General features: G+C 46.9%; 2 protein-coding genes across 3 annotated transcripts in view; one reads left to right on the forward strand and one right to left on the reverse strand.

The window, feature by feature from the left end:
• Positions 1–26,980, forward strand: part of C13H7orf50 (chromosome 13 C7orf50 homolog) — a 191,610-nt gene that overhangs the window by 7,909 nt on the left and 156,721 nt on the right. The gene's annotated exons all lie outside the window — the stretch shown is intronic.
• Positions 14,766–18,169, reverse strand: GPER1 (G protein-coupled estrogen receptor 1). 2 transcript variants are annotated; one of them, XM_064153710.1, is made up of 3 exons: positions 17,801–18,154; positions 16,280–16,406; positions 14,766–15,785 (listed from the first exon to the last, which is right to left on the reverse strand). In XM_064153710.1, the coding sequence occupies exon 3, from the start codon at positions 15,739–15,741 to the stop codon at positions 14,902–14,904; it is 840 nt and encodes a 279-aa protein (XP_064009780.1). In that variant the 5' UTR covers positions 15,742–15,785; positions 16,280–16,406; positions 17,801–18,154; the 3' UTR covers positions 14,766–14,901. The 2 variants fall into 2 exon arrangements, with proteins under 2 accessions (XP_064009780.1, XP_064009779.1); XM_064153709.1 differs by having other exon boundaries at positions 14,766–16,406; positions 17,801–18,169.

A 26,980-nucleotide genomic window follows, 5' to 3' on the forward strand; every position in this document is an offset into this window, starting at 1 on the left:
GAGGTTCTATGGGGCTGGGGTGCCACTTGCCCAAGAGAGACAGGTTCTATGGGGCTGGGGTGTCACTTGCCCAAGAGAGACAGGTTCTATGGGGCTGGGGTGTCACTTGCCCAAGAGAGACAGGTTCTATGGGGCTGGGGTGTCACTTGCCCAAGAGAGACAGGTTCTATGGGGCTGGGGTGCCACTTGCCCAAGAGAGACAGGTTCTATGGGGCTGGGGTGCCACTTGCCCAAGAGAGACAGGTTCTATGGGGCTGGGGTGCCACTTGCCCAAGAGAGACAGGTTCTATGGGGCTGGGGTGCCACTTGCCCAAGAGAGACAGGTTCTATGGGGCTGGGGTGCCACTTGCCCAAGAGAGACAGGTTCTATGGGGCTGGGGTGCCACTTGCCCAAGAGAGACAGGTTCTATGGGGCTGGGGTGCCACTTGCCCAAGAGAGACAGGTTCTATGGGGCTGGGGTGCCACTTGCCCAAGAGAGACAGGTTCTATGGGGCTGGGGTGTCACTTGCCCAAGAGAGACAGGTTCTATGGGGCTGGGGTGTCACTTGCCCAAGAGAGACAGGTTCTATGGGGCTGGGGTGTCACTTGCCCAAGAGAGACAGGTTCTATGGGGCTGGGGTGTCACTTGCCCAAGAGAGACAGGTTCTATGGGGCTGGGGTGTCACTTGCCCAAGAGAGACAGGTTCTATGGGGCTGGGGTGTCACTTGCCCAAGAGAGACAGGTTCTGTGGGGCTGGGGTGCTACCATTTGCCCAACAGAGACAGGTTCTGTGGGGCTGGGGTGCTACCATTTGCCCAACAGAGACAGAATCTATAGGGCTGGGATGCCACCACCTCAACGGAGAGAGGTTCTATGGGGCTGGGGTGCCATCACCTCTACAGAGAGAGGGGTTCTATGGGGCTGGGATGCCACTTGGCCAACAGAGACAGATTCTATGGGGCTGGGGTGCCATCACCTCTACAGAGAGAGGGGTTCTATGAGGCTGGGATGCCACTTGCCCAACAGAAGCAGGTTCTATAGGGCTGGGATGCCCCTTGCCCAACAGAGAGGAGTTCTATGAGGCTTGATGTGTGATGGCCTTCCAATGGTTAAAAAAGAAAACTTATGCAGCTCTAAACCCACTTGGCCTCTGTGACTTATTGTGTGCCACTTTGGTTTGTCCCCTTAATTATCTGTTTGAGGGCAGCTGCTTAGGGTAGTGAAACCTTCGCTTCCTGCTGACACTTTTTCATTAGAAAAAGAGTTGCTTAAAAATCTTCTATTGAATTAACCACACATTTGATTAAATGAGCCATGCATTTATTTGCTTTGGGATTTTTTTTTTTTTGGCTGTTGTTGGTTTGGGGTTTTTTTTAAAGAGGTAAATTTGATTGTGACACCATATAGTGCCAGGAGGCCTCGCGTGAAGGGGCATGTCTTAAGAAGGCACAAACCAGTGTCTGAAGTATGGATATGCATAGATTAGGCTGAATCATTTTACATTCCTTTGAAAATTATTTTTGTAGTGGTAGGAACAGATTTCCCAGGAAAGAGTATTCACAGCTGGGAAAACAGTTGCTACTTTGAAGATGGTTTTCCCAGGCGAAAGGCTCACGTCTCCAACTGCGTTCAGTATAAACAATATGTGGTGCATTTCTTACTTTTTGTTTAAAGGGCTTGTGCATGCTTCAGTGCATGTTAACCAGCGAGAGTTTCCTGCCAAATCTGCCTTAATCTGTGTACATTCAAAGCTGATTTCTTACTTTATAGCTGGGGTATTAGAGCGATGAGGAGTTAGGTGGCGAAACACAATTGCCCCATCCTCGCTTTGGAGGGGAGATTCTTCCATCTCTTCTTGGGTCATGGACTTGATGTTTCCTCTCAGCCCCCATTCTTTCCTTAGTGGGGAGACCTCCTTGATGGTTCTTGTTGAGGTTTCCAACAAAATCCTTGTTTTCATGACTTAGCTGCGGGGATATGCACTTTGGCCACAACAACCCCAAGGAGCGCTACAGGCTGGGGACTAAGTGGCTGAGAGCAGCCAGGCAGAGAGGGACCTGGGGGTGCTGGTGGAGAGTAGCTGAAGATGAGGCAGCAGTGTGCCCAGGTGGGCAGCAGAGCCAATGGCATCCTGGGCTGGCTCAGGAGCAGTGTGGCCAGCAGGACAAGGGAGGTTATTCTGCCCCTGTGCGCAGCACTGCTCAGGCCACCCCTTGAGTGCTGTGTCCAGTTCTGGGCTCCTATTTCAAGAGAGATGTTGAGGTGCTGGAAGGTGCCCAGAGAAGGGCAACAAAGCTGGTGAGGGGGTGTGCAGCCTGCAGAAGAGGAGGCTCAGGGCAGACCTCATTGCTGTCTGCAGCTACCTGCAGGGAGGCTGTAGCCAGGTGGGGTTGGGCTCTGCTGCCAGGCAAGCAGCAACAGTACAAGGGGATACAGTCTCAAGTTGTGCCAGGAGAGGTCTAGGCTGGATGTTAGGAGGGAGTTGTTGTCAGAGAGAGTGATTGGCATTGGAATGGGCTGCCCGGGGAGGTGGTGGAGTCACCATCCCTGGAGGTGTTGAAGCAAAGCCTGGCTGAGGCACTTAGTACCATGGTCTGGTTGATTGGCCAGGGCTGGGTGCTAGGTTGGACTGGATGATCTGGGGGGGGTCTCTTCCAACCTGGCTGATTCTGTAATTCTATATTCACAAAATTGAAATTCAGCACAGGATTCCTACTTGTGGGCTGAATTGGTTGAGTAACATTGTTGGAGTAAGGAGCAGAGACCAGGGCTGCTTGACCATGTGTTACCCAGCTCCAACCCAGTGAGAATGCTGTTTTCTGTCAGTTATGGCTTCCATTTTTCCTCAATCCCTGATTTTGTGTGAATGACTTCTAATTGATAGTGACAAACAGCAGGAATCAAACTGGCTGGAAAAGGCACAATATTGGTGAAGATAGAAAAACTGGCACAAACCCTCAAAATGTGTATAACCTTTAGTTAAAAGCAAACTATGTCACAATACAAGTTTGAATTCACAAACGTATTCCCCTTGGCAAGAAATGAAGCTGTGAGCTTGAAAGGGTGAATGTTTGCTGTGTTCTGATACAGGATAGAAAGCAAAGAGTTGGGCAAACCCATAATTGTTCTTGGCAGTGCTTGAAACTTGGAAGCTAGAGTCATAGAATGGTTTGGGTTGGAAAGGACCTCAAGGATAATCCAGTTCCTACCCCTCACCATAGGCAGGGACACCTCCCACTAGAACAGGTCCCTCAAGGGCTCATTCAACCTGGCCTTGAACACCTCCAGGGAGGGAGCAGCCACAACCTCCCTGGGCAACCTGTGCCAGTGTCTCACCACCCTCACTGCAAAGAACCCTTTCCTAACATATAGTTTGAATCTCTCCTCTGCCAGCTTAAACTCCTTGTCCTGTCATTACAAGACCTTGTCTTGTAGCCCCCTTCAGATACTGGAAGGCCATTCTAAAGTCTCCTCAAAGCCTTTTCTTGTCCAGACTACAGAGCCCCAACTCTCTCAGCCTGTCCTCACAGCAGAGCTGCTGCAGCCCTCTGAGCACCTTTGTGGCCTCCTCTGGACTGGCTCCAACAGTTCCATGTCCTTCTTGTGTTGGGGGCTCCAGAACTGCACACAAGACTCCAGGTGGGATCTGAGGAGAGCAGAGCCAAGGGGCAGAATCCTCTCCCTTGCCCTGTGCCCACACTGCTCTTGCTGCAGCCCAGCACAGGGTTGTGTCTGGGCTGCACTCACACTGCAGGCTCCTGTTGAGCTTTGCATCACCCCAGACCCCCAGGTCCTTTTCCTCAGGGCTGCCCTCAGCCATTCCCCACCCAGCCTGTGTCTGTGCCAACCCAGGAGCAGTGTAACCTTACTCGTTGTTTGCTACTATACGTTGTTGTTTTGGTGCCATGAGGTTAGTTTGTTAACACCCAAAAAGCTAAAATGCTGCAGATTTGGATATTATGATGTTTATTCTGAACAGCAGCAGTTTTGCCCTACCCTTGGCAGGATGCTGCTGCCTTTTTAAGCGAGGTAGGAGTCTGACCTGAGGAATTTTATACAATACAAATTCTTGTGTGTTGGTGGACTAGAATTAAAAAGAAGAAATCCCAATAGGATTCTCCCTCCCCACCCCGAAGGGGAAGGTTAGTGTGGATGAGAAATGTCCTCCTGCAGAATGCCTTTTGTGTTTAGCTGCAATGTTGTCAACTACGTGAAAGATTAGTGTGTATTTATGCATGTCAATTAACGAATTACAGCACAGATAAAATGGCTTTGGGGTATTAGATCAAAGCCACACAGATTAATAAATACTTGGAAAGTGCTTGTCTGTTACAACCAACAGGTAATTAGAAGGGAAAATTAATCTTTTGACTGGTAGAAGCTGCCTGAAATAATGAGGGTGTGAGCGTGACAGGGGGAGCTTCTTGCTTAAAGAGTCAGACTCTGTCTGTGAGTGCAGTTACCTATTTCTAATTGAATCCCACAAGAATTCTATAGGACATCAAAGAGAAGGTCATCAACCAACCTTCTGTTAGATTTCTCCCTGTTGTCTTAATGGTTTGCATCTGTGAACCAGGCTTTAGCAAACAGGCTGTGTATACAAGGGAAGAGAATCACAGAATCAACCAGGTTAGACACCCCCAAAATCATCCAGTCCAACCTAGCACCCAGCCCTGTCCAGTCAACCAGACCATGGCACTAAGTGCCCCAGCCAGGCTTTGCTTCAACACCTCCAGGGACAGCAACTCCACCACCTCCCTGGGCAGCCCATTCCAATGCCAATCACTCTCTCTGACAACAACTTCCTCCTAACATCCAGCCTAGACCTCCTCTGCCACAGCTTGAGACTGTGTCCCCTTCTTCTGTTGCTGCTTGCCTGGCAGAAGAGCCCAACCCCACTTGGCTACAGCCTCCCTTCAGAGTGTTGTAGACAGCAATGTGGCCTGCCCTGAGCCTCCTCTTCTGCAGGCTGCACACCCCCAGCTCCCTCAGCCTCTCCTCACAGGGTTGTGCTCCAGGCCCCTCACCAGCTTCGTTGCCCTTCTCTGGACAACTTCCAGGACCTCAACATCTCTCTTGAATTGAATAGCCCAGAACTGGACACAGCACTCAAGGTGTGGCCTGACCAGTGCTGAGTCCAGGGGCAGAAGAACCTCCCTTGTCCTGCTGGCCACACTCTTCCTGATGCATGCCAGGATGCCATTGGCTCTCTTGGCCACCTGGGCACACTGCTGCCTCATTTTCAGCTATTATGTACCAGTAGTCCCAGATCCCTTTCTTCCTGGCTGCTCTCCAGCCACTCTGTCCCCAGCCTGTAGCACTGCTTGGCTCTTACCATCTTACTTTCTGAACCACATCGAGACTGTTGAGATGATGTACTAAAGACTTAGAACTGCATCACTTAAAAAGGAGCGGAGAGGTTATATAAAAGAGAGTGTAAAATCTGAAGTGTGTGGGGAAAATAGGTGCTCTAAATAACTGTTATTCTCTCCTACCTTTACATTATGTACTGAATCATAAATGGGATTTACTTGTATTTAGCCACTTGTTAAATAACTGGGAGGTTGCAAAACTGCTACCCTGAGTTGTAATGCAAAGCTCATTGCAATCAATGATGGCCTTTTTGTGGAGTCAGAGTAGACTTTGGAGCCTCTGTGTACCTCATTGGCTGTTCTCTTTTCCTTTCCTTTTTTCCCCCCCAGCTACCTTTGAAATAGACATTCCCCCCCCTCTATTTTTTAATCCAAATCCCATCTTTCATGGCCATTCTTACATCCAAATCTGTGGCTCTGTGCTTTTTCTAAAGGCATTTTTTATGAACTTCTGGGGGGGGGTTGTTTGCTTTCATGATATAAGTTTGCCATGCTTTTTATCAAATACAGTTTTATCTGTGCAAATATTAGTCCAGATTAAGTCATGGTCTGGTTTGGGCTTAGAATAGGAGTGGCTAAATATCCTGATCCTGTAGGTCTTGTAATAGAATCTTCTGGCCAAGACCCAAAAGGTCTCAGTCAGTATCAGTGTGAGATCAATAAGGGGACAGGGACAGTTTTTTTCTTCCCCATGGCCCCCTTGTTGTGGGCTGAGTGTGCAGTTAGGTTCATTCAGTGTTGTCTCCTGTCAACTTCAGCTCCTCTGTCAGTAAGTCTGCAGGTCTGATCTTGTGATGCTTCAATAGTGTCAGACACCATCAGGTATGTTCACATTAGAGTAAGAAGGGAACATGTCACATTGCTCACTCTTGCAGGTATTGAGCTTTTAATACCAGAAGCACTGAATTTATGTATTTGAAAGCCAAGGAAGGTTCTGCATTCAGTTCCCACAGGCATCACTGCCTGTATCTTCTTCCTGCCTGGCTGCTCGATCATGAGGTGGATGTATGGAATATCATTGCATCGTCAAAGGGAGCTCATTCCTTGGTTTCTCTCTCAGTTTGCTCTGTGCCCTTTGTTCATTATTAAGTAGTGGAACACAGGAGTTAAAAGGTTCCTATGGTCAGGTAAAGGCTATTTCTCTTTTGTAGTTCTGAATGGAGAGTGAATGAAAAGCAGCAAATCTTATTTGCCATTCTGTTACGCTTTCTATTGAGCGAACGTCCGGGAAAGGAAATGTTTCTGCTGCTGAGGCAGAAAACAAATCTATCTCCACTGCTATTAGGCAATTTTGCCACTGAGCTCTTTCTGGTTAAAAATAGCCTTACCTCCACTTTGGAAGGATAATTTAGCAAAATTCCAATAGTTTTCCTGTTTCTCTAGTATGTCTTTCCCCACCTCCCTGCCTCTTTCCTTTCCACTTTCTCTGAAGCCCTTCCAGAAAACCCATTCCATGCAATTTGAAAAGGTTTTGAGTCTGCTTCAGTGAGAGACTTGAGGTTGTTCAGCCTGGAGGTGGCTCTAGGGATGCCTTAGAGCAGCCTTCCAGTATTGGAAAGGGGTTACAGGAGAGCTGGAGAGGGAGTTTTCACAAAAGCATGTAGTGAAAGGGGGAAGAGTTTTAAACTGGAAGGAGCTGGATTTAGATTGGATATCAGGCAGATCATCCAGCCTGGCCTTAAACACCTCCAGCCATGGGGCCTCAACCACCTCCCTGGGCAATCCATTCCAGGCTCTCGCCATGCTCATGCTCAACAACTTCCTCCTCACTTCCAATCTGAATCTCCCCACTTCCAGCTTTGCTCCTTTCCCCCCAGTCCTGTCACTCCCTGACAGCCTCAAAACTCCCTCCTCAACTTGTTTGTAGGCTCTCTTCAGATCCTGGAAGGCCACAAGAAGGTCACCTGGGAGCCTCCTCTTCTCCAGACTGAACAGCTCCAACTGTTTCAGTCTGTCTTCACAGCAGAGCTGCTCCAGCCCTCTAAGCATCCTTGTGGCCCTACATTGTGAGACTCAATCATCTTTAAATTTTGTAGTGGAATTGCCTGGCTGCATGCAAAACAACTGAAGTAGAAAGTAATGAGCTGATCCTGCCCTGTGTGAAATCCTAAGAAGGAATTGCTCTTCTGAGGTCATCTTGGGTAGCTGGCTCAGTACACAGCTGTTTATTCTGAGCTCCTGGCTGTGTCAATGCTGCTATATGAGAGAATGGAAGTCTACAAGGAAGCCAAAAACCAAGGGCTAAAAGTGTGGTGGTTTGTATGTCAGTGTGGAATAAGCAGATTGGACAACAATGTTGAAGCAAGGGCACCTGAGTGAGAAATGTGACTGAGGGGCTTTAGATTTGCAGATGGGCTGCCCAGGGAAGTGGTGGAGTCACCAATCCTGGATGTGTTTAAGGGTCATTTGGATAGGGAGGTATAGGCTTGATATTAGGAGGAAGTTGTTGGCAGAGAGAGTGATTGGCATTGGAATAGGCTGCCCAGGGAGGTGGTGGAGTCGCTGTCCCTGGAGGTGTTCAGGCAAAGCCTGGATGAGGCACTTAGTGCCATGGTCTGGTTGATTGTCTAGGTTGGCTGGGTGCTAGGTTGGGCTGGATGATGATGTTGGAGGTCCCTTCCAACCTGATTGATGCTATGATTTTATGATACTATCCCTTCAATTAAAATCAAACCTTTGCCTCTGTTGTTTCCCATCAAAATCAATTCCTTGGTTCCCCTTCATGACCAGCTCTTGAACTTCAAACCTGTCTCCTTTACACAGTCACTTGTTTTTCCTACTTATTCAGAAGCAAGTTCAAATGGAATTAAATGATAATCAGGGTTGAACTTGACATGCTTTTACTTATGGTAAGCCACTTTCTGGCTTATTTTTAATGTGATGATCCTAACCATTTAAAATTATCCAGACAACCTTTCCCCTTTGGCAGTCTCACTAAACAGCTGAGAGAATACAGCAAAATCTGTACAGAGGTGGGGGGAAAAAATCAGTTAACCTCTAACAGAACTTGATAGCTGGGGGGAAAAAAAAAGAGATTAGAGCCTCTGTGCAGCCAGTGAATTTTGTTTAAAACACAGATACTTCAGTCTGGAATGCTGAAACTTTGTGCTCTGGTGGATTATGTTTGGTTTGAAAGAAGATTGCCTGTTTTCAGGTTTAGTGGAGTGGATTTGCTGTGCCAGATAAGTAATTTTCAAGTCATAATATAAATGTCAGAATATTTGGGGGAATATATAAGGAAAACTTGTATCATTTTCATAGAAACACAGAATGTCAGGGGATAGAAGGACTTCCAAAGCTCATCCAGTCCACCCCCCCCTGCCAGAGCAGGATCATCTATACCAGACCACACAGGATGATGTCCAGGCAGGTTTGGAATATCTCCAGAGAGGGAGACTCCACAACCCCCTGGGCAGCCTGTTCCAGTGTTCTGCCACTCTCATAGTGAAGAATTTCCTCCTCATATTTAAATGAAACTTCCTATGCCTCAGCTTCCACACAGTGTCTCTTCTCCTGTCCTTGGGCATCTCCCAGCAGAGCCTGGCTCCAGCCTGCTGGCACTCACCTTTTATGTATTTATAACCATTGGTGAGGTCACCTCTCAGTCTCCTCTTCTCCAAGCTAAAGAGCCCCAGCTCCCTCAGGCTCTCCTCATAAGAGAGATGTTCCATTCCCTTCATCATCTTTGTAGCTATGTGCTGGACTCTCAAGCAATTCTGTGTCCTTGGACTGAGAGGACCCAGAACTGCACCCAGAACTCCAGATGTTGCCTCACCATGGCAGAGTAGAGGCGCAGGAGAACCTCTCTTGCCCTACTAACCACAGCCCTTCCAATCCTCTCCAGAATGGCATTGCCCCTCCTGGCCACAAGAGCACATTGCTGGCTCATGGTCATCTTCCCATCAGCTAGGACCCCCAAATCTTTTTCCCCTTTGCTGCCTTGCAACAGGTCAGATTTGATAGAGAAAACTGTTTAAAGAATCCTGAGATTTTCTTTTGTAACAAAACCAAAATTCACTGCATGCTGTCTCTTGGAATAGGTGGCTTGACTGAAAGGTAGTGTTCTGCTCTCACCATGGAGCTGAAAGGGGAAGGGAGGGCTGACTTCTCTTGCATCTCGTTCGTGCTGTGTCAAAGCCTTGCAGAGACTCTGGGATCGCCTGACTCATTGATTCAAATTCCCTGTCACATGCCCTCACATCATGTAATGCTTTTCATGAACTCATCAAGCTTTATCTTTACCCTCCTTGACTTGGCTTTTTTTCCTAGCTGTGGCTGTGTGGTGCCTACGCAGTCAGCATTTAGCCTGTCTCCCAAAGCTGTTAAAAGGATGCAAAGTCTCACATAACTTTTTTTTTGTCAGATCTTGTTACATGGCTGAGGGGAGGACTTGCTCTCCCTTGCAGTCAGGTTCAGATTGTGCTGTTGGATTTATTTTGTTTCTAGACATTTGATCATACTCTATGCATTGAAGATGTTTCTCTGTTACGGTATTAGCTTCAAAAGCAGTCAGTCAGTGGTTTCAGGGATTCTTTGATTTTGCTTTTCTTGTGTGTGTTTTTTTCCCCAGTACCAAATCTCCCTTGTCTGGAGACTTAAGATAGTCTATTATAGCAAAGAGTGTAAGCATCTGTGATGAGCAGGTTTTGAACTCTCATAGTTGCTAGCAGCCCAGTGTTTGAGAAAGGCACATGGAAACTTTTCCTTATATTAACTTGTAGAATCAACCAGGTTGGAAGAGACCTCCAAGATCATCCAATCCAACCTAGCACCCAGCCCTGTCCAACCAGACCATGGCACTAAGTGTCTCATCCAGGCTTGGCTTCAACACCTACAGACACGGTGACTCCACCACCTCCCTGGGCAGCCCATTCCAATGCCAATCACTCTCTCTGCCAACAACTTCCTAACATCCAGCCTAGACCTCCCCTGCCACAACTTGACACTCTGTCCCCTTGTTCTGTTGCTGGTTGTCTGGGAGAAGAGGCCAATGCCACCTGACTACAACCTCCCTTCAGGTAGTTGCAGACAGCAATGAGTTCTGCCCTGAGCCTCCTCTTCTGCAGGCTGCACACCCCCAGCTCCCTCAGCCTCTCCTCACAGGGCTGTGCTCCAGGCCCCTCACCAGCTTTGTTGCCCTTCTCTGGACACCTTCCAGCACCTCAACATCTCTCTTGAGTTGAGAAACGGGAGAGAAAAATGAAGGAGTTATGTACAAATGTTTATTTCCCTTTTCCCCTACACTCTCCCAGAGGTTTCATTTACTGATGATCATGACCTTTAATTTTAAACTCCATAAAGGCACAGGTCTTTTTGGTTCATGGATAAGCCACGGTAACAAAGTATGCAGCACCATGGGCTGCAGAAAGCATCTTGTGCATCTAAGTGCATGCAAGTTGTATGACATTGCTGTAAATATTGCTTTGTACATAGTGTTTAAAAAGACCTTTTGGGAAGAAGTATTCCACTTTTTTTTTTTTTTCATCTGGGAGACAACTTTTAATTCAAACTAAGTCTTATGCTTAAATGAAGTCATTTCAGACACAGTTCCTAATCATCTACCCAAACATCAACAGTAGCAAACTCATCAGGTAGTCTAGGTTTGTAATCTAGTTTTAAACATGCAATAGGTTGTTTCAGGTTGTTTTCTTCCTTTATTGTTTTCTTCCTACTACAGCAATCCAATCTTTCCTAGGTTCACTGCTGCATCAGGACATTACTGAATAGGACAATGTAGAAACCAACTGCTTCATAGAACGTGTAGGCAGGCATTTGTTATTACTGTTTATTGTTACAAGCTTCTGAGCAAAGACATTTACTTGCTTTTCTATTATCTATACTGGTCATGAAAGCCTTTCTACCAGAGCCTTGATCAAAACCCAGATTCCTAGATCGAGAGGGAGGAGAAGTGGGAAAGGAGTCTACTCCTCTAAAAACAAACTAAGCAACAGCTGTAATTGGGAAGGTATTTCCTGTGACCCCAAAGAAGTTTCTTATTCATGGCAAGTGTCAAGATTACATAAACCTAATATATCTTTACTCTCAGAAGATCATAGAATCAAGCAGGTTGGAAGAGACCTCCAAGATCATCCAGGCCAACCTATCACCCAGTCCTGTCCAATCAACCAGACCATGGCACTAAGTGCCTCATCCAGTCTTTGTTCCTTCTGTCCTGCCCCAACACCCCAAAGTTCTGTTGATGACAAAGCAATCAGTGGAATCAGTTCTCTCCTCTCTTTCAAGCTCGTTCTTGATTAACTCTGCTTCTGCTGGAGCATAGAATCATAGAATCCCAGATTGGTTTGGGTTGAAAGTGACCTTCAAAGCTCACCCAGTCCAACCCCCTGCAGTCAGCAGGAACATCTGCAACTAGAGCAGGTTGCTCACAGCCACGAACAACCTGACCTGCACTGCTGCCAGCTATGGGGCAGCTCCCACCTCTCTGAGCAAACCTGGGACATGCTCTCACCACCTTCAGGGTCAAACATTTCTTCCTTCCTTCCAGTGTGAATCCCCCTTTTTGAGTTCCAAACTATCATCCCTCATCCTGTCACAACAGAAGTCTGCTCAGAAGTCTGTCCCCAGCTTTTTGATCTTGAATCACTGAAAGAACACCAGAAAGTCTCCCTGGAGCCTTCTCTTCTCCAGCCTCAACAAGCTCAGCTCTCTCAGCCTGGCCTCACAGCAAAAGGCTTCCAGCCCTGCCAGCATTGCTCTGGCCTCCTCTGGCCACACTCCAACAGGTCTCTGTCTGTGCCGTGCTGAGGACTCCAAATTTGGCCTCAGCACTGCAGGAGGTGTCTCAGCAGAGCAAAGCAGAGCAGAGCAAAACAGAGGGGCAGAATCACCTGCCTGTCTCTAGTGCCCATGCTGCTGTGGATCAGCACAGGACAGGGCTGGGAATGGCCTGGGAGTGCAAGATGCCAGCCCAGTGCATGAACACATCACATCACAGGCACAGCCTCCTCTGTGCTCTGCCTTACTTCACAGAACTGCCTTGCCAGGAGAATTAAGTGTGCCTCCAGTTCTGTGTTGTCTGAAATAACTATTTTCCAAGGTGTGATTCATCTGAGCTGGCAGTCCATAGGATGTGAGTAATTGTGGCTAATCGCAAAAGTGAAAACAATGAGGGGAAAGAGCTCAGAGTAATGTAGCACAGCGGTGTGAGAATTCTTGTGTAGTATTTAGCAACTCATTCTATGCAAAGGAAGGCATGACAAAGCTTGCATCTGGCTGGAAAGAAGATATATTTAGTGTTCTGCAGGGAAGAGGTGATTAAAGGACATTTTCTCCTTAGACCATGGTTAGCACTCACTTGCCAGTAATCAGCAGTTGTTGCAAACTCCACCCTGCAGTTCCTGTTTCAGTTGCAGGAATATCTAGCCAGCTATTTCAAATTCAGTCATCGTCTTGTGGCCTTTCTGTTTATAGGTCAAGTCTTTTGTGGTCAAAGCTTCCACTAGGAAACTAAATATTTCATGAGAAATATGAGTGGAATCATTGTTTTCACTGGTCCTACTGCTTAGTAACTTTGGTCATCGTTTGAAGTGTTTAAAATTCTGTTAACATGGGTTCATGTGCTTAATGAATTCGTACGTGACATTTGAAATCAGGACAAAGCATCTCGTTCTGCAGAGCTCTGGTGCTTAAAGTCAGCGAGCACAGAGGTGGAGTGAGGCTGTGCACTTCAGGGATGCAGCAAGTGATGTTTTCATGATCTTGCACACTAATCTCTAGGAACTTTATAGCCTGCTCTGAACAACTTCAGCGGCAACCTGCGCTAAGCATCCATCAGATTTAAAACCCAATTATTTTCTAGCAGAAATTAAACCCCATTCTTTTTGAGTGTGTGGTGCAAACGTTGGTTGTGTTGCTGTAATTAATCTTCAAATGAGCAAAGCAACCAGGGTGCCTCTAAAAAGCATCAGAGGCCAGTGGCTTCTGGAGGTGGGGTGGGTGATGCACAAAGTGCAAACCTGATAATAGCTATTAGCACACTTTCAGTCCATGAATTTTTCCTTTCAAAAACCTCATGCTTCTGTCCTCTTTACGAGCAGTTTTTATACTCATTTACAGCCACAGCACCTCTCGTGCTGCCCCCTTCGCTCGTGCTGCCCCCTTCGCTCGTGCTGCCCCCTTCGCTCGTGCTGCCCCCTTCGCTCGTGCTGCCCCCTTCGCTCGTGCTGCCCCCTTCGCTCGTGCTGCCCCCTTCGCTCGTGCTGCCCCCTTCGCTCGTGCTGCCCCCTTCGCTCGTGCTGCCCCCTTCGCTCGTGCTGCCCCCTTCGCTCGTGCTGCCCCCTTCGCTCGTGCTGCCCCCTTCGCTCGTGCTGCCCCCTTCGCTCGTGCTGCCCCCTTCGCTCGTGCTGCCCCCTTCGCTCGTGCTGCCCCCTTCGCTCGTGCTGCCCCCTTCGCTCGTGCTGCCCCCTTCGCTCGTGCTGCCCCCCTTCGCTCGTGCTGCCCCCCTTCGCTCGTGCTGCCCCCCTTCGCTCGTGCTGCCCCCCTTCGCTCGTGCTGCCCCCCTTCGCTCGTGCTGCCCCCCTTCGCTCGTGCTGCCCCCCTTCGCTCGTGCTGCCCCCCTTCGCTCGTGCTGCCCCCCTTCGCTCGTGCTGCCCCCCTTCGCTCGTGCTGCCCCCCTTCGCTCGTGCTGCCCCCCTTCGCTCGTGCTGCCCCCCTTCGCTCGTGCTGCCCCCCTTCGCTCGTGCTGCCCCCCTTCGCTCGTGCTGCCCTGTTCTGCTAAATCTAAGGAGATTTTGTGCAAGTTGCATTCAAATCTGAAGGCAGATACAAACGTTTGTGCACCTGCACTGGTCCAGCTATGCCTATCTTGGGTAAAGATAGTCTTGGGCAATCTTTAAAAGACAGAATAAAGCATTACATTTTACTGCTCTGAAGCCTTCTGAGATGAGCAGTGTAGTTACAGATTATTTCAGTTCTGATCAAGTAGATTATTTATGAGAGGAAAATTCACCACTGTGCTGGATTATACTAAGATTTAAGAGAGGTTAATGGTGGAAGACATGCTAGAATACAGTGACAACAGTCTTATGTAGTTCTTCTCAGTGAAGTCATTTATCTTCGCATATTTGGGGAGAGGGAGAAAAGAAATCAGTGTTTCCTGCATCTCCACATCAATACATTGTAATGATTTCCCCCCCCACACTGTTACAGCAGCTTCATTATTTCATTGGAAGTACCTTATCTACGCCAGCAAAGTAGCATCTCTGGTAATCAGGTTACATCTAGACTCTTCCTAACTTGATAAAATTTCCTTCTAAGTTGCCATTTGTACATGTATAATACAAAATAAAGCTTTGTCAGTGCTCAGCTTTTAATAACCCTCTTTGGAATTAAATATAAACCTGACTAAAACATATTCCTCTACATTAAAGTCTTGTCATAAAAACACTTTGAATATAAACTGTCAATACTCAGTAGAGTGACTTTATATATATATATACACACACGCACGCACGTCTGTTAGTAGCAAGCATTTTGTTCACTATGTGCACAACTTCACAGTCACATGTGAGAAACAACCACTGCTAAAATCAGACTTCTGATTGCTCATTACTGTCAGGAATGACAGACGTTAAGGCAGCCTGGCAGAAGCGATGCAACGTGGACATTTTGGTCTTCTGCTCGATGTAGAGCCGCAGTTTGTCTCTGAAGGTTTCCCCTAGGAAACTGTAGATTAAGGGGTTCAAGCAGCTGTTGGAAAAGGCTGCCAGGTTCACAATGTGTCCTGTCAAAGGGTAATCGTGTCTGAAGGATGGGCTGCTGGAAGAGGCAGGCTCGTTTTTCTTCTGGAGAAGCTGGACGCTAATGAAGACGTTCTCAGGTAGCCAGCAGATAAAGAAAACCAGGACCACCACAAAGATCATGCGCAGAGCCTTTTGCCGCCGCAGACGGAGACTCCGATGCTTGTGCGCTTTTATAAGGACCCGGACAATTAATGAGTAACACAGACCGATGATGACAAAAGGGATAATAAACCCCAAGGTTATTTCTAGCCACTGGATTTCTTTTACATCTGCAAAACAAAAATAGACCTCTCCGGTGTGTTGTAAGTGCACGGCCGTGAACGGCACCAGCGCCGCAGAAATGGACGCCATCCATATGAGACCGCAGCTTAATCTAGCGTGCTGCATAGTACGGAATAGGTTGGACCTCATTACTTTTGCCAGGGCTATGTATCTGTCAAAACTCATCCATGTCAGAAAGAAAATGCTGCTATACATGTTGATCTGAAGGAACAGAGACATAAAGGTACAAATAATAGTGATATCGTAATACTTTTCGTCAAGGTTAAACACCTCAATGAGGGAATCGGCAACTAAAATGAGATCAGCTACTGCAAGGTTTATGAAGTAAAGGTCTGGAATGGTCATTTTCTCACGAAAGCTGATGTTGACAACCAGTATCAGAATGTTTCCTACAAAACCAATAGGAAAAAGAAATATTGTGTAAAGGCATGAGAGGAAGAGACCAATAACGTACTGTTGGTGCTCTGATTTATCAGCTAATCTCGAAGACATGCTTTCGTTACACAAGTGGGATCCATTTAGGTTAAAAGTTGTGCTGTTACATATAACAGGTGCTACTGAGGCAGTGTAAGTTTCCATGGTTAAAATATCTGTAGAGTAGGTATTAGGACTCACAGTTTGGCAGTGCCAAAAAAATCAGGTTTGGGGTTGTTGTCGGCTAAGTACGCAGTAGGCATTTTGAATAGAATGGAAAAAGATGGACACTTTGGGGTAGGAAATTAAATTAAGAGCCAAATTAGACTTAAAATTGGCTGAAATAGAACAGTGCAAAGAGTAAATTTCTTAAGTGATGTTTTTTTTTTTTAACAGGACACCATGTAAGTTACAACTGACAGAATTTGCAGTTCCTGTACGCCCTAAGATCACGTAGGAATCTTTTTACCATTCTGGTACTTGAATCTCTTTCATTAAAGCTTTTCATCAACAGTGTTTCTTGATGCAGGGTGGAAGGTAGAAGAGTTTGAGTTCCATTTGTTTTCTTTAGAGAGAATCAGTGCACGTCCTGGGACCTGCAATTTGCAAATGGAAAATGATTAACGTCACACCCCGGCCTCGCGCTATGTACCTTCTGCTGACTTAAGACACGCAGCTGGGGGTGCAGGAAATGCCACGATTGAGTATTAATATGTGTATGTGTACTTGTAGAACACAAAGATTTCATTGAAAGGATTTAATTTGCTTGTAGATGGCTATATTGTGAGGGCAGCTCTGTTAAAATAGCGTGGCCCATCTGAGGTTCTGCCTTGGGAAGTGAAGAAATATAGGAAATGTGATGTGTGAGTTTAGTCTACTGAAGGTAACCTTTAAAAACGTCTCTATATTAAACAAAATACATATTTATTTCAGCATCAGCTTGGAAGGCTATTAGCAACAGCAGAGCCTGGAGATGAGGAGGCAACGGAGATGAGGAGGAGTTGGTTCCTTGTGCTTTCAGCGGGAAGGAAAAGGCAGAGTTTTAGAACTGAGGGCAATCCAAGCAGCGTATTGATTTACACCAACACTGTTACGCTCCAATTTGCTTTTCTTTTGAGATTAATGATGTTGTGCTGGCTTCTGGATAGGAACAGAAAACAGCAGTTATCTGGTTTGTTTACCTATAAATGTTGGACGCCGTGGGCTTTGAGATATTGCTGGAAGCTTATTTGAAAAGGGGGGGGAAGAAAGGCAACAACAACAACCAAACCGAAGGGACCACAAAGAAAACACCAAGAAAGTGATAACACAGGGTATTTTGTGGTACATTTAAAACACTTAGACTTGCTTTCACCTTCATTTTACTGCCAAAGCCTCGATTGGAATTGCACTGGATCACATTAAAAAAATAATTAACTTGTTTGCTAGTCAAATTCATGCTCATTTTCATATCTGAATGACTTAACATCTTGCCAGTGTACAACCTAGGGAAGAAAAAAAGGAGCAGCCTGCTAATGGGGTAGGAGTGTTAGACTAAGCCAGAATTAGAGCTCTGAGTTTGCTTAAATGTATCCAAGTTATCAGAAATAGCTACCAGATATCAAGATGCTGATTACAAAGCTTTTATTTCATAATGCATCAGCACACAGTAGCTGTTGCTATGCTTTGAATCATTTCACTAATGTAAGTCTGCTAAAATCCCCCCCCACCCTGTGAAATGGTATTTATTTGAAGTAGGCTCCGTGTTTGTTCCAAGCAGCCAGGCAAGTCAGACGTGAGCTGTTGCCTGTCATGGAACATCTTATTTTTGTTTTTGCATAAGGCAGTCAAAACTGCTTTAAATACAACAGAAGATAAGTTAGCAGTCAAAGCAATTGATTTGGAAAGGTCTGTCTGTGGTCGGATTCTAATTACATCTTGAAAGGCCAGCGAAAGTCAAGCAATTACAAGCATTACAGGTAACCACGTACTGTGAAACACTTTATTTTACCTTAATTCCCTTTCTCCAGAGCTGATTTTCTTCCAGACAACAGAAGCTGGCTCTTGCTCGGGTACAGGCTTAAATGGATGTGTCGGCTTCGGCTGTTGTGCCAGTAAAAAAAACACTTGTATTTAGGTGTGCAAAAGCTGCAGTCCATGCCACCTGTTGACAATTCAGCAGTTAAAGCATATAAAAGTCTCTTCTGTTTGAAAACGTCTTAAATAAAGGATAGTTTACGACAGCAAAATGCAGATCTTGCTGCATGTCCTTGGCAATAAAACAAGCTTTAAAGATTCCCAGGGTTGTTCTAATTTGTGTGCAGTTGAAGTGCTGCTGAACAGCCTTATAAGGCTCGAATTAACCCCGTTTCTGCTGGTTTCTTTTTCACTTGAGCCAGTCGAGCATCTTTCCTCTCGTACGTGTCAGTTTTATTTTGCCTCATGCTCATTTCTCCTTCCTTTCTGCCTCCAGCATTCTTTCAAATTAGATTGTCCACTCCAACCTGCAGCCTAACTGATTGGTAATTAAGAGATTTATGTGCAGATCATAACTAAGCAGACTCCGCATCGATACAGAGCGCTAATTACTGTTATATGTGTGTGTTTTAAAAGCCTCTGGCCAAATTAAAGAACTATTTGCTGGAGAGATGGTGAGCAGCTGAGGAGGCTTTATTTGCTAAGCTGACAACATGGATTCCCATTTTCCTACCTTCAAGTTGATGCCACTTTGCCTACTGTAGGGAAGTTTTCAGGTGCACGTCGTCACCCTTCACGCTTCTTGGAATTGCTCAGCTCAAAATCACATGGATGGAATCAGCTTATTTTGCAGAGAATGTGGAGCCTCAGTCTTGCATAAACCCACCAGGATCACAGGTGGGGTTTTGCATTTCATCTGCAAGCAGGGGAGAAAACAACCGACTTGCCATTTCCAGAAACACCACCTGCTGGTGGCCAGACTTCTTGGAATGGAGAGAAGGTTAAACCTTTCTTTCTCGAGGAAAAGAAACACTAGATTTGTGTAAGCTACATTTTATGACTGTGTTGGTCTGACACTTGAACATTAAGTGCCATTAATGGAGATGCTGTACATGGATGCAGCATTTTGCTGCTGCTGGAGTAAGATAAGCAATAAGATCTCACCGTAGCCTTCTCTTTTCCAGACTAAACATCCCCAGCTCCCTCAGCCATTTCTTGCATGATGCACTCCAAACCCCTCAGCAGCCTTATTGCTGTTCTCTGGACATGCTCCAGGACCTCAATGTCTTTCCTAGATGGAGAATGCAGTATTGAATGCAGTACTGAAGCTGTGGCCTCACTAGGGCTGAGTACAGGGGCACCATCACCTCCCTGCCTCTTCTGGACACACTGGTTTTGATCCAGGGCAGGATGTCGTTGGCCTTCTTGGCCACCTGGGTACACTGCTGACTAATGTTCAGTCAGCTGTCCACCAGCACCTGCAGATCTTTTGCTACTAGGCTGCTTTCCAGCCACTCTTTACCAAGGCTGTAGCATTGCTTGGAGTTGTTGTGACCAAAGTGAGGATGTGGCACTTGTCTCGTTAAACCTGCTGCACAATGGCTTGCAGTTCCTCTTGTTTGTCATCCATGCTGCCTGCATTGGTATAGATGCACTTGAGCTGGGCTACCTATTTCACCCCTGACATGGGCATGCTACCCTTAGGCTCATCTCTAGTGAGTGTGGTTTTAACCTCTTCCCCCTTCAAACCTATCTTAAAGCCCTGTCAGTGAGCCTTGCCAGGTCATGTGCAAGAATCCTTCTCCCCTTTTGAGACAGATGAACTTTGTCTGTCCCCAGCAGACTTAATGCAGCAGAAGTGTTCCTGTGATGAGAGAAACCAAAGTTCCACTTATGGCACCAGCTCCTGAGCCACAGCAGATATGTTTGCCTGTGTCTTTCAGTCTTTGTATTGAAGAAAGTGCCACCTGTGCTCCTGATCCTTTTATCAATCATCCCAGTGCCTTGAAATCCTTTTTAATTGCTTTTACAGTTCAGTTCTGCACTCAGCTTTATTGCTTCCAACCTGCATGACCAGTAATGGATAACAATCAGAGGGTTGTACCAGACTGGGGAGTTTCCCAGTAACATCTCTGACCCGTGCCTCAGGGAGGCAGCAGACTTCTCTGTGGGATGGATCTGGTCAGCATATGGGGCCCCTGTTTGCCTCAGAAGGGAATCTCCTACAACGATTGTTCTTTTTTTCTTAACACAAGTAGTCCTAATTGCGTGGGACTGGCTGAGCTACCCCAGGCAACCCTCCCTCTGGATGGACTTTGATCTACTTCCTCTGTATCCCTCCAGTTCTAGAGCCCCAGACCTGTTGTGTAAGGGCAACTGGGAAGGTAAGGGAGAGCAGGAGGGGATTTGCCTGCCTCCCTGAGCAGGGACCTGTTTCCATTCCCCCTATCTTTTAGGTCTTCTCCCATTGTCTGGTGGGGGAGTGGAGGGGATGCTCTTGAAGCTCTGTCTGCTGCTTTTGCATCAGGGTGTGGCTCCACCAGTCTGTTTCTCTCTCACACTCCCTGATACTCCTCAACCTTTCCAATTTCTCCTCCAGCTCTTCCACTCAGCTGAGCAGACTGTTGACCTGATCTAGGGGAGGGTGTCCCTGCCACTGGCAGGGGGGTTGAACTAGATGATCCTTGTGGTCCCTTCCAACCCTGACTGATTCTATGATTCCATGACCTGCTCACACCACACACAGGCATCCTCTCTGCTGTCCTCTGGTACCGGTGCCCAGGCTCAGACGCTCCTTGCAGCTGGATGGTTGGACAGCCACGTGTTTGTGGCTTCAAACAAGAATCCCCCTATTCCTCCTGGCTTTTACCCATGTGGTCACCATGCTGGTTCTTCTCAGCTGTGATCAACTGAGCTCACCTCACACTTTACTGGAGAGAGAGCCTAAAGCATTCTGCTTTGAGGAGTGCACAGATGCGATTGCGTTGCAGGGCTGGAATAACTGTAACCTTGGAAAAATCTTGTGATGCCTTAATTTTTTGCTGTCCTGAAGAAAAGGATTATAAAGGAGGCTCTGTTGTTTGTTGGTCATGTGGTTTTGCTGTACTTAATTCTGTCCTTCAGAGCTTTCACTGATCCTGTAAGGGCCAGAAGGACTTTTCACTTTCCTTTGCATGTAATGTTAGCTTCTGGGTGTTAGTTGGTTGTAATTAGAGGGGCCTGGATTTGATAATCAGCTGCTCTGTCTGCCCTTGTTTTTCTAGCTGTGAATATCAGCTGATTTGCTGTTAAAATGCCTAATTCTGAGTGCTAATTTTATTGTTTGAGTTGATGTTCAGTCTGCAGAAGAGGAGGCTCCCAGGTGACCTTCTGGTGGCATTCCAGGATCTGAAGGGGGCTATAAAAAAGCTGGGGAGGGACTTTTTAGGCTCTCAGGGAGTGACAGGACTGGGGGGAATGCAGCAAAGGTGGACGTGGGGACAGTCAGACTGGAGGTGAGAAGGAAGCTGTTGAGCATGAGAGTGGTGAGAGGCTGGAATGGGTTGCCCAGGGAGGTGGTTGAGGCCCCATGGCTGGAGGTGTTTGAGGCCAGGTTGGCTGAGGCTGTGTGCAGCCTGCTCTAGGGTAGGGTGTCCCTGGGCATGGCAGGGGGGTTGGAACTGGCTGCTCCTTGTGGTCCCTTCCAACCCTGACTGATTCTATGATTCTGTTCTATGATGATCAGAATTATCTTGCTTTGCCATACTTCCACACTTGTTTGAAAGACTCATGAAGTAGTTTCCCCCCCCCCTCCTTACAGAGCCATGAGGCATAAGAGACCAAATCTAGTATCATTGTTTTATTATCTTGTAATTAGTGAGTTTCTGTATTGCACTCAATATTTAATGAAATGGTCATGTGAATTCTCTGAATCTTGTTTCCTAAAGCAGATGACATCTTTGGGCTCTTGTTTATGCAGTCAAATTATTGCTACTGATTAATCAGTCTTAGTCTTGCTGTTCCTCACTTCCATATTCCATATAATGCTTTAAACTGAATTTAGCAGTTGCTGAACATTGTACTCTTTTTTGTTTCCCTGTCACTTGCTGGCATTCCCTGGGACCTTTACAGGGAGTGTCTTAGTTATTCATTCTTGGCCACAGTTGTGACAATATTAAGTGTTACTGTCCCACCTGTTACGCTTCATCTTAGCTGCTGAGCACATGCATGAAAGCCACTGTCATGGTAGCATTTATGCAATGTCAGACGTGGTCATAGAATCAACCAGGTTGGAAGAGACCTCCATGATCTTCCAGTCTAACTTATAACTCAGCCCTATTGAGTCAACTAGGCCATGGCACTAAGTGCCCCAGCCAGGCTTTGCTTCAACACCTCCAGGGACAGCAACTCCACCACCTCCCTGGGCAGCCCATTCCAATGCCAATCACTCTCTCTGACAACAACTTCCTCCTAACAGCCAGCCTAGACCTCCCCTGGCACAACTTGAGACTGTGTCCCCCTGTTCTGTTGCTGCTTGCCTGGCAGAAGAGACCAACCTCACCTGGCTACAGCCTCCCTTCAGGTAGTTGCAGACAGCAATGAGGTCTGCCCTGAGCCTCCTCTTCTGCAGGCTGCACACCCCCAGCTCCCTCAGCCTCTCCTCATAGGATTTGTGCTCCAGGCCCCTCACCAGCTTTGTTGCCCTTCTCTGGACACCTTCCAGCACCTCAACATCTCTCTTGAATTGAATAGCCCAGAACTGGACACAGCACTCAAGGTGTGGCCTGAGCAGTGCTGAGCACAGGGGCAGAAGAACCTCCCTTGTCCTGCTGCCCACACTGCTCCTGAGCCAGCCCAGGATGCCATTGGCTCTGCTGCCCACCTGGGCACACTGCTGCCTCATCTTCAGCTACTCTCCACCAGCACCCCCAGCTCCCTCTCTGCCTGGCTGCTCTCAGCCACTCTGTCCCCAGCCTGCAGTGCTGCTTGGGGTTGTTGTGGCCAAAGTGTAGAACCCTGCACTTGACCTTGTTAAATCTCATCCCATTGGCCGCTGCTCACCCATTCAGCCTGTCCAGGTCCCTCTGCAGGGCTCTCCTACCCTCCAAGTAATCCACATCTGCTTCTAGCTTGGTGTCATCTGCAAACTTACTGATGCTGGACTCAATCCCCTGGTGCAGATCATCAATAAAGATATTGAATAGGACAGGGCCCAGCACTGATCCTTGGGGAAATCCTTTTGGTTATGCTCTGTAATCCAGCATGTAACATTTTCCTAGCAGTTTATTTCAAACTCTGTAGTAGCCAGCTTCCAAAAAACACTGTTTGTATCTTGACAGACACTTCTAACACTGTAGAGTCTTTAAGGAACCCTGGTGTCACTGTCTGTGATGTACTTGGGTGCAGCAAGAGGTTTTGTCTCTTTTTACATAGCAGATATTCTCTGTAATTTAGCAAGCTTCAACATATGTGCCTCCTCTTGTGCTGCAAAAAAAGGGGACAGCTGGGGAGGAAGAAAGTGGGAGGTGTGAGTAGAGAGAGAGAGAACAACAGAAGAGGTTTGGTGAATCACAACTCCTGAGCCACCACTGTATGGCAGCCTCTCCGCAGGGTGGTAACAGGATGAGCTCTGTAGGATGTAAGAGCAGTAGGAGTCTGTTAGAAGTGTGGAAGTGCTTTGGGTATGAAGCTGTTTAGTCCTGGAAAAGTTAGAGATTATCTGGGGGGGGTTGGGGGGGGGGGGTGCTGGGGAAGAGAGAAAGAGAGAAAGGTACTGTATTGCATGTAAGATGCAAGAGGCATAAATTGACACTGTGTTGGAATGCTTGCAGGGTAATACAACCATATGCAGAAGTAGTCAAGTTTCTACAGGAATCCTAGAATCAGCCAGGTTGGAAGAGACCTCCAAGATCATCCAGGCCAACCTAGCACCCAGCCCTATCCAATCAACCAGACCATGGCACTAAGTGCCTCATCCAGGCTTTGCTTCAACACCTCCAGGCACAGCAACTCCACCACCTCCCTGGGCAGCCCATTCCAATGCCAATCACTCTCTCTGACAACAACTTCCTCCTAACATCCAGCCTAGACCTCCCCTGGCACAGCTTGAGGCTGTGTCCCCTTGTTCTCTTGCTGCTTGCCTGGCAGAAGAGACCAACCCCACCTGGCCACAGCCTCCCTTCAGGGAGTTGTAGACAGCAATGAGGTCTGCCCTGAGCCTCCTCTTCTGCAGGCTGCACACCCCCAGCTCCCTCAGCCTCTCCTCACAGGGCTCTGCTCCAGGCCCCTCACCAGCTTCGTTGCCCTTCTCTGGACACCTTCCAGCACCTCAACATCTCTCTTGAATTGAGGAGCCCAGAACTGGACACAGCACTCAAGGTGTGGCCTGAGCAGTGCTGAGCACAGGGGCAGAAGAACCTCCCTTGTCCTGCTGGCCACACTGCTCCTGAGCCAGCCCAGGATGCCATTGGCTCTGCTGCCCACCTGGGCACACTGCTGGCTCATCTTCAGCCTACTATGCACCAGTACCCCCAGGTCCCTTTCTTCCTGGCTGCTCTCTAGGAGTGACTACCAAAGTGATATCCAGAGGAAACAGAGATGCTTTTGTAACCTTCATGAACTTTTGCAATTAGCTTGATCTCCTCTTCCTATGTTCCTGTTTGCATGGATACCGACTCTGACCTTTTTCAACCACTCAGTGACATCTTTCTGCTTCCAGTACCCTGTTCTAGAGCATCCTCATACTTCATCCTTAGTTTGAGTTGGAATTAATTGTCTTCTAGCCCTGCAGAAAACCATGGATGAAGCATTTTTTGGGGCATGTTTAGGCTTTTCAGTTGCCAATAATTTTGAGGATGCATTTTTCACAGCAGAAAATGATTTTTGGAAGTTCATCCTTTTCTTTGTGCTCCTTCCAACTATTTTGGTGAAAACCTCTCCTTAAAGTGTGTGTGTCACAAAACTCTTGGGGGATAAGAAAAAAAGTTTACAAGACAGGACCCTAAAATGTTGTATGTAAGTGAAAGGTGATTCACAACAGGACTTCAGGCTCTGTTCAGTGCTGTTAAAAAGTAAGACTCACAAAGTGTCACATCAGTTGTTTTGACTTTAGTAGTTGGGTCTGGTAGCCTTTTGCTGGGCTTGTGCTATGGAAGTGTCCAGAGAAGGGCCAGGAGGATGCTCAGAGGGCTGGAGCACCTCTCCTAGGAGGACAGAGTGAAAGAGTTGGGGCTGTGCAGGCTGCAGAAGAGGAGGCTTCCAGGTGACCTTCTGGTGGCCTTCCAGGATCTGAAGAGAACCTACAAAAATGCTGGGGAGGGACTTTTGAGGCTCTCAGGGAGTGACAGGACTGGGGGGAATGGAGCAAAGCTGGAGGTGAGGAGATTCAGCCTGGCCGTGAGGAGGAAGTTGTTGAGCATGAGAGTGGTGAGAGGCTGGAATGGGTTGCCCAGGGAGGTGGTTGAGGCCCCATGGCTGGAGGTGTTTGAGGCCAGGCTGGCTGAGGCTGTGTGCAGCCTGCTCTAGGGTAGGGTGTCCCTGGGCATGGCAGGGGGGGGTTGGAACTGGCAGCTTCTTGTGCTCCCTTCCTGCCCTGACTGATTCTGTGATTCTGATTCTGTGATTGCAGCCTATTAGTGAATCATTTTTTGTGCTACATGTATGTTTTAAATGTTACATTGAGTACTTATTTTGTCTGAATCACTTAAGCTTTCACCCTGCCCCTACCCTAAATCATCTGCAGCTACCTCAAAATCAGGGTAAATAATGCTGTAGCTCTTTCAGAGTCTGCAAGTTTGGAATTTGGATGCAACTAAGGCCAGGCTTACTACTAAATGTAGGGGTGGAGCAGCTTGAGTTGGGATTCAAGTGTGCATATCCAGTCTCTTTTTAGCTCAGATGTTGCTTTGCAGTGAGATGGGATCAAACTTGAGCCAGCTGCTTCAGTGGAGCCCTTAATCTCTCCACATTCTCTTCCAAACACTGTTGCCAACTCAAAAATTCAGGGATAACTTCAGCATCTTGCTTGTTTCTCCTCTTTTATTGAATGGGTTTTTGTGAAAGCAAGCCAGAGAAAGACACAACTCTTAGCAGCAGTGAGGTAAAATAGTTGTGTTTGAATTTTCCTGTGCATCCCTTCAGTTAATTTTGACAGCATGCCTATAAAAATACATGTTCTATTTCTTCTGGATCATACTGTTGAAAACTAGGTGAAGCCTGGAAGAAGTAAGTGTTCAACAAAGCTGTTGCTGGGGGGGTTGGGTGGGAAGTTCTCTCTGAGCAGGGAGATTTTGATTTGCTTTTTAAAGGCAGAGTTTGTTACTAATACTTTTAAGGTTATTCCTTTTAATCTTAGCCAAAGCTGCTCTTTTTTCTCTCATGTCAGGCTACTTTGGCAGAATGCTTTTGGGGGGTTGATTGTGTTCTTTCCCCTGTTGCACATAGGGGTGTTTGCCTTCATATTCTAGATGGATGCAAGTAGATTTTCTCTAGGACTTCACATTGTGGTCCTGAATCTATCAAGAATGATTTAACAGAACCTCTCTGTGTTGCTGTAAGTTATATTCATAACTATTTGAGTTATTGTTCTGTATTTCTCATCCCCTTCTCTCCTGCTTGCCTCTCTCTTTGTCCAGTGACAAAGTCTTTTTTCACTGTACATAGAGATTTCTTTATGACAATATAATAAGCCATCCAGAAAAATACTGTGCAGTAGCTGTGGACAGGGAAAAGGCCAGAGTAGAGTCACTCACAGATGGCAGCCAGAAGCTACACCCAGGAGTACTCACAGACTTTTATGTAGTAGCTCATTCTTGACCAGATGTACTCCTTTCCAAATCCTGGGTCTGATAGTAGGGTGCCTACAGGTTTTATTTCTCAGAGGCTTTTGGTTGTGGTTCTGCTTTAGCTGTGTGCCTTGCTGAGAGTGTCATGAAGCATCCTTCCACTCAAGGTTGAACCTTCACACTCCTCATGGGTGCATTATTGTTAGTCATCCATCATTAGACCAGTGGCCAGGTCCCAGCCAATGTTAACCAGAGCCAACATTCACTGCCTAGTTTTTCTTTCAGGCACCTTCATCAGTAACTCAGGACTCAGAAGCAATACAGTATTTATTCTTCCATCCTCACATATAAAATAGAAGGAAGCAGTGAATGAAGGAATCCTTTGTGCATAGTTCACATACTAGAAAACAACCTACTTACTGATGGCACAGCTGAAACTATGATGCTCTGTC

The sequence above is a fragment of the Pogoniulus pusillus genome, chromosome 13, assembly GCF_015220805.1.
Source record: "Pogoniulus pusillus isolate bPogPus1 chromosome 13, bPogPus1.pri, whole genome shotgun sequence".
In the NCBI taxonomy this organism is placed as follows: domain Eukaryota; kingdom Metazoa; phylum Chordata; class Aves; order Piciformes; family Lybiidae; genus Pogoniulus; species Pogoniulus pusillus.